Raw genomic sequence first — 13,401 nt, forward strand, 5'->3', positions numbered from 1 at the left:
GTTGTTCGGCAGTTTTCTTGCATTGGGTTTATTGGGATCTAGAATAAACGTACTACAAAATCCTCTTTGAATTTGCTTAAGATCTTTGGAATTCATTTATTTCTCTGAGGGGTGACTTATTTTGGTTTTGAAGGCCCCAATGAATATTGTTAGAACCTATCCCATTTTTACAATACGATGGTTAGCTGTTTACGGACTATATGTACTTACCCTTTTTTTTAAGGGTCAATATTAGTAATAATTTCATGAAAAATATGAAAACAGTAGTGGTTGTATAGAATTTTTCATCTCACAAATAGGGTTTTACAAATATAATATGGCAAGCTAAATGTGGTTATGTATGTACGTTGCACCACATTTATAAATAGAGATTTTCATGTTTTGTTTCTGTCATCAAAAAAGAAAAACAAAAAAACAAAAAAACAAAAAGAAGAAAGAGATTTTCATGCTCTGACTTATAGACGGTGAAGGTTGTTAGTCACTGTGCTAAGCAAAGAGTTGGCTCTCAGTCAAATGGGAAGGATCCAAAAGCTTTGGATGAAATTATAGAGGGACAGTTTGGTCACTTGGTCTTCTCTAAGTGGATGTGATTGTTCTAGTAAGGGAAGGTTGTAACTCAATGAAAAGTTGGATTCCAACGAGAAAAAAAACAAAGGGGAGCAAAAGTGTTGAAATCATGGAGTTGATGGCATTGACCAAAAAGGTTGGGCCTTACAATGGGGTACCACACAGTTGCAGGTACTTTTACCCTTTTCAGTGAAGGGGAAAGAGACCCTAGTTGTTCCCAAAGTCCGCTTCCATCAAAATGTCAGATATATTTTGGTGGGAAAAAACGATACTTCCGTTGCCGGGACTTGAACCCGGGTCTTTCGGGTGAGAGCCGAATATCCTGACCAACTAGACTACAACGGATTTGATGACTTGTAACGGCAGTTTTGGTTATTATCGGGTACAGCAATCTATGCCACACATCAGGTTCGATAAAACTTGTACTTGAAAATCAATTCTGAGTTCCGTTTCTGACTGAGGTTGAAATCACAATTGAGTTCATTACCTCCCAAGTTTTTCACTTGAAAATGAGAAGTCTTCATTTATGTCATCAAATCAAATTAGAGTACTATATAAGTTTCTAGCCCTTTATGTTAAAATTCGTGACAAAAAGAGCATTTTAGAGATGTAATGGATATGTTACCTAAATTAATAGATTGACCGAATGTGGTAGCTAAATTTAACTTATGATAGCAAATGTGAGGAAAAATTCTATGCAGACAAGAGTGCAAACCAAACTCGGCAAAACTACAGGATTGGTGGTGCACTTGCCTCTAGTTATATCCTAATGAGAACCAAGTGAGAAAATAGAGTTGAGCTTGACTGTTCAACCCCTTAACCCTAAACTTACTACATGAGCCAAACTGCCACTTTGAAGCTTTAGACTTCAGAGCACTCAACTCTCTGTAAAATTCGAATTTGGATGTCATAGGTGCCAGTCACAAAAATGGGTTTTTCGGGTCAGTTGAACTGAACGGTTAACGTGACGTGTGTTTAACGAGTCCACACTATCAATTTCTAAAAGTGAATTTGTAATGCGGGGGTATTTCGTAACTGGTTGTGTATCTGTTTGCCAGGTCTAGGTGGTAAGAACAATTAGCTTCCTGTACAAAAAGTATGCATACTAAGTGCTATAACAACTAATGATAGAGTCTGTACGTTGATTGTTATTGTACAACACCACCTTTTCTTTTTATTTGGCCAATGTACAAGAAGTTCAAAGCCATCCCTTTCCCCCAATTGGCAATATAAACACAAATGATGCAAATATTAACAATACAGATGTGATTACAGTTTCTTTTTACCCCTATGGTGTAGGACGTTTCAGTTTCTCAGATGGTGAATATCTTCAGGATGAGACAGAAGGCCCCTGCAAGAGTTACCTTCACATGTACAGATTCTCGTGAATCCTGAATATGTAGATGATGTCGATTAGTGACCTAACCAAGTAGATGGTATTGGCTGAAACTTGTTCTTTGCACAAGCCAAGACATCATAGTAATCCGCATGGTTGAGGCAGTCACGAAAATCAGTGAAAAGCTTTTCAAACACCTTCCATTGGACTTTGATTGATCTTGAGTACGGGTATGGAAGAAAAACCTGCCCAAAATGATATAGCAGCATGTAAACCACGGAACATTAATGGAAAGGAAAAATAATAATACCTGCTGCAAGGGTAATATAAATAGAAAAGAGAGCTTACATCCCCCTCTTGTGCGAGACGTTTAAGTATTTGAAAAGTGTGTTCGGTTTCCTCTAAATTGTTGAGAACAGCCAACCATATCTGGGAAGCAAGCTCGTGAGCCATGTCTCTCGATTTACCACAAGCAATAAACTGATCTGATAAGACATAGAGTAATCAACTAAGCATCAGTTTCAAGGTGACATAAAGAATCCAATACCATGTATTCTAAACATCAGCACACAGATGTTGAAATTCTGGAATATCAAATGGCATTATTGTTACAATTGCTGAGGACCTGAGGTCTAAACATGACATTGTATACTTGGTGATTCCTTCCACGTCATGTGAAGAAGTTTTTGGAACATTTCCACAAGCCCAAAGGCAAATGCAAGATTACTATCCTAGATATACTGTTCTCTAGCTATCAAACTCAAGACTGGGGATGAGAGTCCTAAATACTGATTATGTATACCAAGTTTTCGGTTGTGAATTATATGGCTAGAAAGCAAAAAAGATGCAACTAAACTTAGAAACATACCTATTATGGTACCGTGCAGAATACCAGATGGTGGAGGCATAGATGAAAGCTCAAGCTGCTCTTTTAGAAACAAATAAGTATGCCCCACTATCTCATCAATCTCACCATCTAGAGCAATGATGTGCTGACTAACATATAAAGCAGCAAATCTCCTGAGAAATTTGACAAAAATCTTAGCAAAATAAAATACATGGAAAAGTAAAAATCTACTATGCTGATGCCCAATATAAATGATAGTTAGCAAAGACAATGATTTGTATGCTGCATCAATTGATACAGTGATATATATACATGATATGAATCCAGCACTGCGTACTACAAATGTGTGAGAAGTGGGGATAGAGTATCAAGGGAAGAAGTTAACTGGCAACAAAGAATTAATTCAGAGATTTATTCCCCCACAGAAGTGATTCCACTGCACATTAATAACCCAGTCTATTGAGTAATAGCTATCAGTTAAGAATGGCAAAGGAGATAATCCAGTAGAAGTCCAAGACAACCAGACACAAGTCGTAGTATCTTTTATTGAGATGCCAACAATTTAAGCTAGGCCAAAACTTGTAGTTTGATATGATTTTTAAACTGTAAGCTCAAATAGACATAATGCGTTTAACCTTACAGTAATGATTAGACACCATCACTGACTTAAGTGTCCTTTCTCAAAAGCAAAGATAAAGAAATATAAATCAGAGCAGATCAATTACTAAGAGAGGGACAGGAGAACTTGAATAGTCAAGAAAGAATACAAAACAGGAAAAACAAGAAGACTAAAATGGCAAGGAGACATGTTATTCTACCTCTTGCTCAAACCTCGAGGGATAGGTCCAGGCCAACTTTTAGCTTTGCTAGCCAAAGGAAATGTCGTAGATAGAGCAGCTTGCCACAAGCATTCTCCACGAAAAAGATTGGCCCACTGTTTTCTTACACAGCATATCCGTACCCATTCAGAGACGGGAACCCGGATGAAGATCTCTATTAGGAGATGATCAGGAAGCTTTCCAAATGAACTGTCACCTGATGTTAAGGTGTCATTTTCTTTATTATTTGTCATTAGCGTTCTGCAATGCAAGAACCAAAAACATTAAAAGTTCCTTCAAGAAGAAAATCAGCAATTACAACAACTGTCATTCAAAACCAAAGACATAATTTCCTGTGAACAAAAACAAACTTCTGAAAGCACTCAAATTTCCAAAAGGAACAATAAAACTGACAGCTATTAAGGAGAAGTGCAGATGGTAATCAAACCAATCATAGTATCAATACAAACTCAACACACTTATTGGTTAAAGCACTACAGAATAAACCTTGCCAATTAGATAAAAAGGGTACTCCAGCACGAAGCTATGGGGGACGTATATTGTTATCTCATCAAAAACAATTCCCTTGGAAGAAAACCAAGCTTGAATTACTTAACAATTCAGACCAAAAACAGATTTGTTAACATTAAATAAAGCAAAAGATCACAACTAAAAAAAAACAACCATTGGAGAAAAAACTAGACCATAATGGAGATGAACCAGGGCATGAACTGCCACCAACATTGTAATATACAAAAATTGAATGATAACTTAACTTATTCTAGCTTCTCGAAGTAAAATAATCTGATGAGATGATAAATTTTAATAGAAAACATCGTTCTTGTTTTGGACAGATAAAACCGTTTGACTCAGATTCTCAGAAACTCCTCCAGAACTTCAAACATCAATACAAAGAAACCAATATTTCTTTCATGAAAATGAATCCAAGAATCTCCTAATTGTACTCATATATCAAATCCTAGGTAAAAGAAGGATAGAGGAAAGATTGAACTATCACATGATTAACCTACCAAACACATATTACTCTTTACCATACACTCACACAGCACACAAATCATTCCCTACCTAAAAAAGTTTTATCCAATGATCTAAGTTCATTCAATTTGATTTTAGTTTAAACTTCAAACCCAATACATACATAGCAAGAAGGAAAAGGAAAAAGGAACACTGCCTAATTGAAGATAGCTAATTTATCTAAGCACATGTAGAAGATTTTACTGCTTATATATCTATTATAACATGGAGTAAAACAGTTTAGAATACTGAATTGACTTCAAGCTCAGTGAAGATTCCACGGTGGAAACATGAATTGAATAATATAAACAAGGGTCTATCCAAGAAGATCACAGGAGGAAAGCAAAGATTACACAAATCAAATCAATATTTGAGAACAGTGATGAATAACAGTACCTGAGAGAGAAAGGAAGAATGAGCTTTCCAGCTCAAAAGCTCTCTTGTTTGGGTCGAATTCTCAGCGCGGTGTTTGCAGCAGAAGAACAGCTTAGGTGGCTGCTTCAGGTGAGTGACGCGAAATCTTTTTTGATTCAAATGAATAAAAGATTATTGCTTTCTGTTTTTTTTCTTTGGTTAAAAATGTGAGGCCTTTCGTACTCTGTGGTTGCTTATGGACTTGGTTAAATAAAGAAAAAGACAATGGAGATTAACCCTTTGTGGTTGGTAATGGCAGATAGCCTAGTAGGACAAACGTCTGTGAGTTGGTTTTGGACCAACCATAGGTTAGATGCAAGGATGACATTAACGGGAAACTTGCTATATTTGCTAACAACAAACTTTCTTTTATGGTCACCAATTTAGATATGAAATCACCCTAGTTAGGAAACTGTTCTTGCAAAACTGTACATCTATTACTTGGTAAACTTTATTTCATGGTCACCAATTTAGATATGAGATCACCCTAGCAGTAAAGTGTGCATCTATTGCTTGATAAAATGACTCACGTGCCAGATTTATATAATATTAGGAAAAAAATTGTATTATTGAATGCACAAACATCACAACATTTTCTTTTTTTGAAAGATATAAGATTCACAATAATGTTATGTTATCACTCAACGTTTACTTTAATAAAATTGAACAAACGGAGATTCAAAATTAATATTGTTGATATTGAAACAAAAGATAATGGCCAAAAAACGATGTAAAACCAGAATCCACTAATGGTCTGATATCATTCCAAGTTTACCAATCATCACTTAGGTAGAAGACACTAGTGTATTACACACATTAATCCACCATTGTACTACTCGAACACCACCAAAATTACACGGACAATTGGACATAAATTTTATAAGAATGATCGGAAAATTACAAAAACCTTCTGCTATAAGCTTTCCTCAACAGAGACTCGCGTCCAGGAAACTTTTTCGAATTATCCACCATCCAATTATCTTCATCACCATTCTCCTTGCTAGTCCTCCTCCCTAATCCAACTCCATTCCCTAAACTACCCCCAACCTTCTCCTCCTTCCCAACCCCACCTTGCTCTCTCTGCATCCTCATCCTCCTCTCCCTCCTTTCCCTCCTCTTCTCCCCTAAACCCTCACCCTTCGTCTCTCTCTCCTCCAAACCACTCTGTTCTTCAACTTCAGTCTCACTCTTCCTCCTCGGAATTCTCCCACCTTTCGAAGTACCCAAAAGCTCGAAGTTCACTTTACTCCAGCCAACTTTGTCATCGTTGTCCCACCCGAACCTGTCGCTGATCCCCAGAAGCTCCGAAACTCCGCCGGCGTTGCTTCTGTTACCGCTGAGCGCGTTCTCGGCGGACTCCCACTCGATGCGGTCGCGGTAAACGGCGTCGCTTAGGACCTGGTCGGCGAGCTTGGCCCAGTGCTCGAAGTCGCGGGCGCGGAGGTTGGTGGAGACCCATTTGAGGTAGGTGGAGGGGAGTGTGCCGAGCATTTTGCCCTTGTGTTTGCCGAAGTCTATGACTCTGTCTCGTGCGGGTATTGGTGTGGGAGCGAAAGAGAATGAGGAGGAGGGTTTTGGGGGTTTGGGTTTGAAGGAGCAGGAGAGGTGGAGGTGTGGAGTGGTGGTGGAGGAGGAGAGTGGGTTTGAAGGTGAAGTGTGGTGGAAGTTGAAGAGAGTGCTGTGGGTAGTCATAGTAGTTAATTAGCACTCTATAGAAGATAATGTGAGAGAGTGTTTGAGGTGTTGCCGTGTTGGTTATAAGATGAGACGTGTATCATCTCCGAAACATATGTACGTGTATTATTTAGATATTTTATTAAATAGTTCGTTGAAAAGTTCGGTAAAATATTTTTAATTAAATAAATAAATACTTTTTTAATTTAAAAATATTAATTTATATTAGTTTTGTTCAATAATATGGATAAAATATGAAAAAAAACGTAAAAATTGTGTATAATATGTGTATAATATTTTTGACTTTAAAAATATAAGAAATTTAACAAGTCTCTTTCAAAAGTACAAAGTACGGAAGTATTTTTGAAAAAAATGTAAGTACGTGTTTTATTCGCATATAATACAAAAAATTACTAACTATAGTTATAAGTTCACAATGAACTTCACATGAGTTGTTTTTTTTTTTTTTTTTTTTTTTTTTGGGGTGTTGGGTTACCTGGAAAAGACAATGTCTAATAATACAGGTTATTTCACTTAATGAATGTATTATTTTTCCTTCATTTGTATAGGTGAAAAGAATTGATTTATTGTATAATGATGTTTGATTCATGATTGACTTGCCAAATATATGCACAGCCACAAGAAAGAAGAAAAATACAAACTAAGCCATGATATTAGTCATGTTACAGAAGGTCTTATTTTGAATTGAATATATATGATTGGTACCAAAAGAATATCTGTATATGTACATGAAGTGTGCTCAAAGATCATTCCAAAAACATTTAGAGGTTCAAGTTGACTAAAGCTTTAGCAATATTTGCTTAATGATGATAACAATAACTGTTCCTTAAATAGAGAAAATTTAGAATGTAGCAAGCATTTTAATGAAGAGCCCCAATTTACTTTACTCGTGTCAGCCTTACCTAGAATGGCAAAAGGACAATTGACACATATTTAATCATATACCTAGAATTCAAAACTCAACTATAGGTAGTTTAGAACATGTCAACACCTAGGGTGGCAAGAAGACAGTTCAGTTTACCTTCTGAAGGCAAGTTTTAAACCCTGTTATATGCTGACATCAATCTCATGAGCCATAATCATTAAGAACCTCCTATGGGGAGCAAGGATTTCAGCTTCTAAAACTAATGTCACAAGATGTTAATCCAATACTGAGGTTTAGTTAAAGTTTTTAACATGGATTGCTATTGACAATACTATATGTGAAAAACTTAACTAAACTGGATCAAGAGAATAAGGTGTTTTATTTGAGTTATATGCATGAAGGCTTACAATGTAGCTTTACAATGAATCAAGAGACTTATATTTTCTAGAGGCCCAGATCAAACAAAACTACATATCCTTCCCCCCTTTAATATCATGAGTTTCGATTTTTTTTTTTACTTTTTTTTTTACACAAAATAGGATTTGCAAAATTGAGTCGATTCTTAATCGAGCATAATGGCTCTGATACCAAATGTAAATTAAGATTGATGTATGTATGTATGTGTTATGCTCAAGATTAAGAACACAGATGTAATCATGCATAGAGAATGAAGATTGTGGAACTTAATACTAATCTGGTGTAGATATGGTCGAATCTTGGTGCTTTTCCTCTGAGCTATCTCTTAGGTTGTTTCTAATGGGCAAAGAACAATGTATGCTTAATAATAGCTAGAGCAGGGACCAAGTACTTAAGTAGGCAAACAAAACTAGCGACCTTCCCATAAAGGTTTACTAGCCCTAATAGCAGTAGGGATATCAATCCTGATTCATATACAAAAGAGTTTACTAATGATACAAAGCATGGCCATTACATAAATTTGTATCCTCAATGCAGGAGGAATTAAACTAGAATAACACAACTCTGTCCAATTACTTTTCTGCAAGTAGAGTAGCAAGTTATTGCATTCCTAATCGAGATTGATAAGTCCACAAAATCTTACAATCTCCCACTTGAACTATCAACACTCGAAGCAACAAGAATGCCACTAGAATAAGATATAGTCCTTATGAAGTGCGCGCTGGACAAGTTATAAATTCAAGTTTATCCCCAAACTCAGTCAATCTGTGATTAACTTCACCAGACAATGAGAAAACAAGTGTTTAACAAAGCACTAGCACCTCACTACCATGATGCAGCAGGCACAAATCACAGGAGTCACAAAATGTATAAGAATATATGTAGATGCATGCTCAGAGAATTAAAGAGCACAATAGGGTCCAACTGTAGGATTCTTTAAACGCATAATCAATAATATAATGCTTTCAATGAAGCTGACACAAGTTTGATCATATATGTGCATGTATACTTGCATATGCTTAAGTACTGAACAACTTTATTACAAGTAAATTAGTAATACGCAGAACACATATATAGCACAACAGCTAGATCAAAACCTGCTGTAATACATTGAAGAGGAACTTCAAAAGGTTAGTGTTACGAGCATATATAATTTTACATCTGCAGCAAATTCATTTAAGCACAACCAAAATTGAAGCCTCAACAAAAATATTTTACTCCTACTAATCAACAGAATTGGTAAGAACATGAAAAATAAGTATTAGCTGTTTTAGTCTCCAATATCCTATGACGTTGCATGTATAGCTAATATTATTCAATTCATTCACACTTTATAAGATATATACAAATGGAGATCTTTTGTTCTTACCTTAGTTTCCAATTTATGAAAATTAGTGTGGGAACAATTATAACTTCAACTATATTTTTAAACTGTTGAGAACTTGGTATGTTTTTGGATGTTCGGCACAGACTAAGAATACACGCTTTAGCAGATAGTTTATGAAATAAAGATTAATGGATGAACTATATGGCCGGAGCAAAACGAGAGGAATGCACTTTGTCTACCATGCCAAGAACTTTCAAACAAAGATCTACTTTCAAACAAGAACTTTCATAAAGTTTTTAAGAATATAACTAAATTCAGAAGATCAAAGGTATCTGCAAACCTTAATTGATTATTTGCAATTAATCAACTACAACTCGAACAAAACAAAACAAATTAAGGCCAATATAGCACCATCCAAAAAAAATTAGCACAGTTTTTTTTATACTACAAAATAAGCGACGGGATTAATTACTTGAAGTTCTTGCGCAACATAGCTGTAATAAAGGATTTTGCATGGACATTCATAATGCTTTCTTATTTGCAATTTAAGTTTGCGAAAGGGCACAAAAGAAATTAACGACCACACTTTCTTCCTTATGGCATAGGCATTGGAGCACATTTCAGGATTTTCAAACGTTTTTAAAGGTGATCTGGATGAGATTGGGAAAGCAAGTAAGTTCTCATTATCTCAAAGCTGGAGAGAAAAAATGGAAACAAAACTTGTCAATAGATACCGGAATAAGAATTACGGTCAAATCTTGGTTACCTTAGAAAATGCGGAAAATTATATTGCTTGGCAGCCTTATAGAAAATTTGATGATGACTATCTCCCTAAATATATTGTTGGCCAAAGACGAATGGAAGCGTGCCGAATAACTTTGGTGCAACCTAATTCTAGAGATTTCATTTATTATCGGCTGGATTTTTGCCCAATAAAACTTGGCTTTAGAGAGGCTTATGTGAGTGCTTGTCATACAATAGGGCTATGTTTTTTTTTTTTTCCACCCAAATTTCCATCTCATGGATCGTGTTGTTGTCTCCAGCATTTGCTGTATTTGCTGGAGACGTTGAAATTGACAGAGCCATTATAATGTATTTGGATACAAATGTTAAGCCTGATGACTCCCTTGAAGATATTGTCAAGAGAATGGCACGATATGGCCCGCCCGTTCCAGGATCATGTGATGTTTTTATTGGGGGTTGGCTAACCAATGAGGTAAGTGATATTTTTTCATAAATCTTTTTCAATATCCTTTTTTGTTGCTAATTAATTTTTTTTGGTGCATAAAGCTATTCTTTTTGTATTTACAGTGAGTTATGATGATCATAAATTGATATACAAAATGGATGGCAAAGCCATGACCGTAACAGAGACTCATGGATGGAAGTATGCGGTCCTAGGATCTGGAGGGAGGTATATAAGGAACTGTTTGAAAAAGATGCAGCCTAAGTAGAACTCGGAAGAGACAAAAGACCTGGTTAGGTTGGAACTTACGCATAGCGTATTTCAGAACCCCGAATCAGGTGGTTCTGTCACCATCTTGTATTTGGAAAATGGAATTGCTGCCTTGAAGAGACAAAGACAACCAGGAGAATTCTCATTAATTGTGAGCTTTGATCCTGTTTTTAACATAAACAGTGCTTTGTTCATTGTGTACAACAAGAATACACATAAACAGTGCTTTGTTCATTGTGTACAACAAGAATACACAGAAAGTGTCTGACCTCAGTGAACTGATACGGTATGTATTCTTTTATCTTTAATTCTTTAATATTTTTTTCCAATTAAACTTTGTTTTAAATATCCTTATGTGAGTACATGTCATTCAATCAAGCTAGTTTTTTTTTTTTTTTTTCCACCACTTGACAAATAGACATCATCAAACACTATGCCACCAATGTGATTCCACCCGCCAACCACGACCAAATGAGTAGTCAATGAGCTCAAAACCAGAAGAATTGAAGAATATCAGAGGAGCAGACCTTCCAATGACAATTGAGAGATGTTAGTTAAATCAGAAACTTCAAAATTGAACAAGTATTCTATTATTTTTTTAGTTTTGTACACTTCATCCTAGAGCAGAGCAATAGATGAAGAGTCGTAATCAACTTAATAAAAAAATTTCATAGTATAATAATTTGAAGGATATTCAAAACCAAAAAGCACACTCTCTTTTAACCTAAGATATATAGTAACATTAGGTTTTTGGAGAGTAACATTGCTCCATTAGCCAACTTATCATTGATTAGCGTTCAAAATTCAAGTTTCTTCTTGCCATTTATCATGTTCAACCATAAAACGTGTTCGCAAAAGGTAACTATCAAGACATGTGTACCTTTATGAATGAGAAAATATCTTCACATAAAATGTGAAAACGCGTGTATTTTTTATTTTTTTTAGATAGAACCATAACTTGCATAAGCTAGTGAATAAAAAGAGAAAAATTACCAACATATAGTACTTGCTTTCATCTGGAAAGTCATAATATTCCAAGGCACATGACAGTTGATCATAAAACTGAATTTTGCCAAAACAGAATGCTATAAAGCTGCCAAAAACCTAACTCTAGAGTCTAGTCAAAAGCTCATTCCCACAGAAGTATCTAAAGCTCGTCATTGAGGCTTCTGCTCTAGCTTGTCCCCTTTACCCCCCCCCCCCCCCCCCCCCGACTATTTGATTTGATTTTATCAAAGCAGCGGTGAGGGTCTCGATGTTCCAGTGCAATGCATGAAGCTGACTTCTAAGTGTCGCGGTTTCGTTCTTTTGAAATGCTAGTTCAACAAACAACTCATGCATCTTTTCTTTGCTCAAGTCTTCAAGAAGTTTGATCAATCCCTCCACCTCCTCGAGGTGAGGTGACCAAGAACGAGTATGCCCAAAATGGGTCAACAAAGGCCACATAAACTGAATAGTCAGGATAACAATCATGTAATTGAGCAGATCCAGACAGCATATCAGAGCACCATCAAAAGCAACCAAACCAACAGCCAATGTCATCAGAATCAGTATAGACCATGCAATTGACATAAAATCGAGCTCGGCGCCTGCGGCCGCTGCGGTATCCGCAGCCTGAGCTAGATGGGCAATAGAAAGAAGTAACAAGGCCAGCATCCACAAGCTATTACCGGACTTGACCCTGAGATCCATCACATCCAAAAAGCAAACCATCCATATAAGGAAACCAACAACAATTAATTGAAATTTTTTGAAAATTAAAGTAGTTCTCATAGAATTGAAGGAAAGTAAGGATCCATTTTCCACAATGAAGAGCAATGCGAATCTAGAATCTAACAGTAGAATAATGAACAAGGCTCTATGAAAAAAAACAAAAAAATCTAAACGTAAACGAACAACAAGAGTAGCTCACAGGAATATGAAGAAAGCTCCAGCAGGAGGCTTCAGAGCATCAAAGCCCTTCTCTCTTGTTGATTTCTGACCTTTATCGTCATTATCCTCATTCACTCTCATCATCTCAGCCTTGCATTTCAGCGACCGTCATACACACAAATGCCTTGGTAAATTCGACTGAGAAAAATCCAAGGACTAAAAAATCGAAAGTTTCGGCGATATTTTGTCGAAATTTTCGTTTTTTTTTTTTGTGTCGATATTTCCGTGACCATCCAAGTATATTTCGACGGATATTTTGGAAATTTCCCGAAATTTCCTAAAATATCGAGAAATTGATGATATTTTGCGAAATTTTGGGTAATTTCCGTGACAATCCAAGTATATTTCCACGGGTATTTTAGAAATTTCCCGAAATTTCCGGAAATATCGAGAAATTGACGATATTTTTCGAAATTTTGGGTAATTTCCGGAACCTTCCGACTCTTCCCACCCTTTCTCACATCAGTCACATGCAACATCAACATCATGTGGCTGATATATAGTTGGCCAAAAATTCCAATAAAAAAAATCAACAAAGTCACCAAGGCTCAAACCTTGGTCACTTCATTGCTCTTTGAGCAAGAGCCTTAGCCAACTCTGCTGCACATATAATTGTGTTATCATTGCAACATTCTAATATATATTCATTTTGCCTACCAATCTGAAAACTTAGGTAAATGTTCAATCAATAA

At 36.1% G+C, this 13,401-nt stretch overlaps 2 protein-coding genes and 1 non-coding gene across 4 annotated transcripts; all 3 read right to left on the reverse strand.

Moving 5' to 3' along the window:
- Positions 1–839: 839 nt before the first annotated feature.
- TRNAE-CUC (transfer RNA glutamic acid (anticodon CUC)) lies at positions 840–912 on the reverse strand. Its single transcript has one exon. It is a non-coding gene; the product is annotated as a tRNA-Glu (tRNA).
- Positions 913–1,632: 720 nt separating this feature from the next.
- On the reverse strand, positions 1,633–5,199 carry LOC133742476 (uncharacterized). 2 transcript variants are annotated; one of them, XM_062170152.1, is made up of 5 exons: positions 5,000–5,199; positions 3,569–3,829; positions 2,772–2,923; positions 2,252–2,388; positions 1,633–2,148 (listed from the first exon to the last, which is right to left on the reverse strand). In XM_062170152.1, the coding sequence occupies exons 2-5, from the start codon at positions 3,820–3,822 to the stop codon at positions 1,981–1,983; spliced, it is 711 nt and encodes a 236-aa protein (XP_062026136.1). In that variant the 5' UTR covers positions 3,823–3,829; positions 5,000–5,199; the 3' UTR covers positions 1,633–1,980. The 2 variants fall into 2 exon arrangements, with proteins under 2 accessions (XP_062026136.1, XP_062026139.1); XM_062170155.1 differs by lacking the exon at positions 5,000–5,199 and adding an exon at positions 4,081–4,682.
- A 546-nt stretch (positions 5,200–5,745) lies between these two features.
- On the reverse strand, positions 5,746–6,792 carry LOC133742487 (uncharacterized). The gene has a single exon (XM_062170168.1). It carries the CDS (start codon positions 6,707–6,709, stop codon positions 5,915–5,917), a length of 795 nt encoding a protein of 264 aa, XP_062026152.1. The 5' UTR covers positions 6,710–6,792; the 3' UTR covers positions 5,746–5,914.
- Positions 6,793–13,401: the final 6,609 nt, after the last annotated feature.

The sequence above is a fragment of the Rosa rugosa genome, chromosome 1 (genome assembly GCF_958449725.1).
Source record: "Rosa rugosa chromosome 1, drRosRugo1.1, whole genome shotgun sequence".
In the NCBI taxonomy this organism is placed as follows: domain Eukaryota; kingdom Viridiplantae; phylum Streptophyta; class Magnoliopsida; order Rosales; family Rosaceae; genus Rosa; species Rosa rugosa.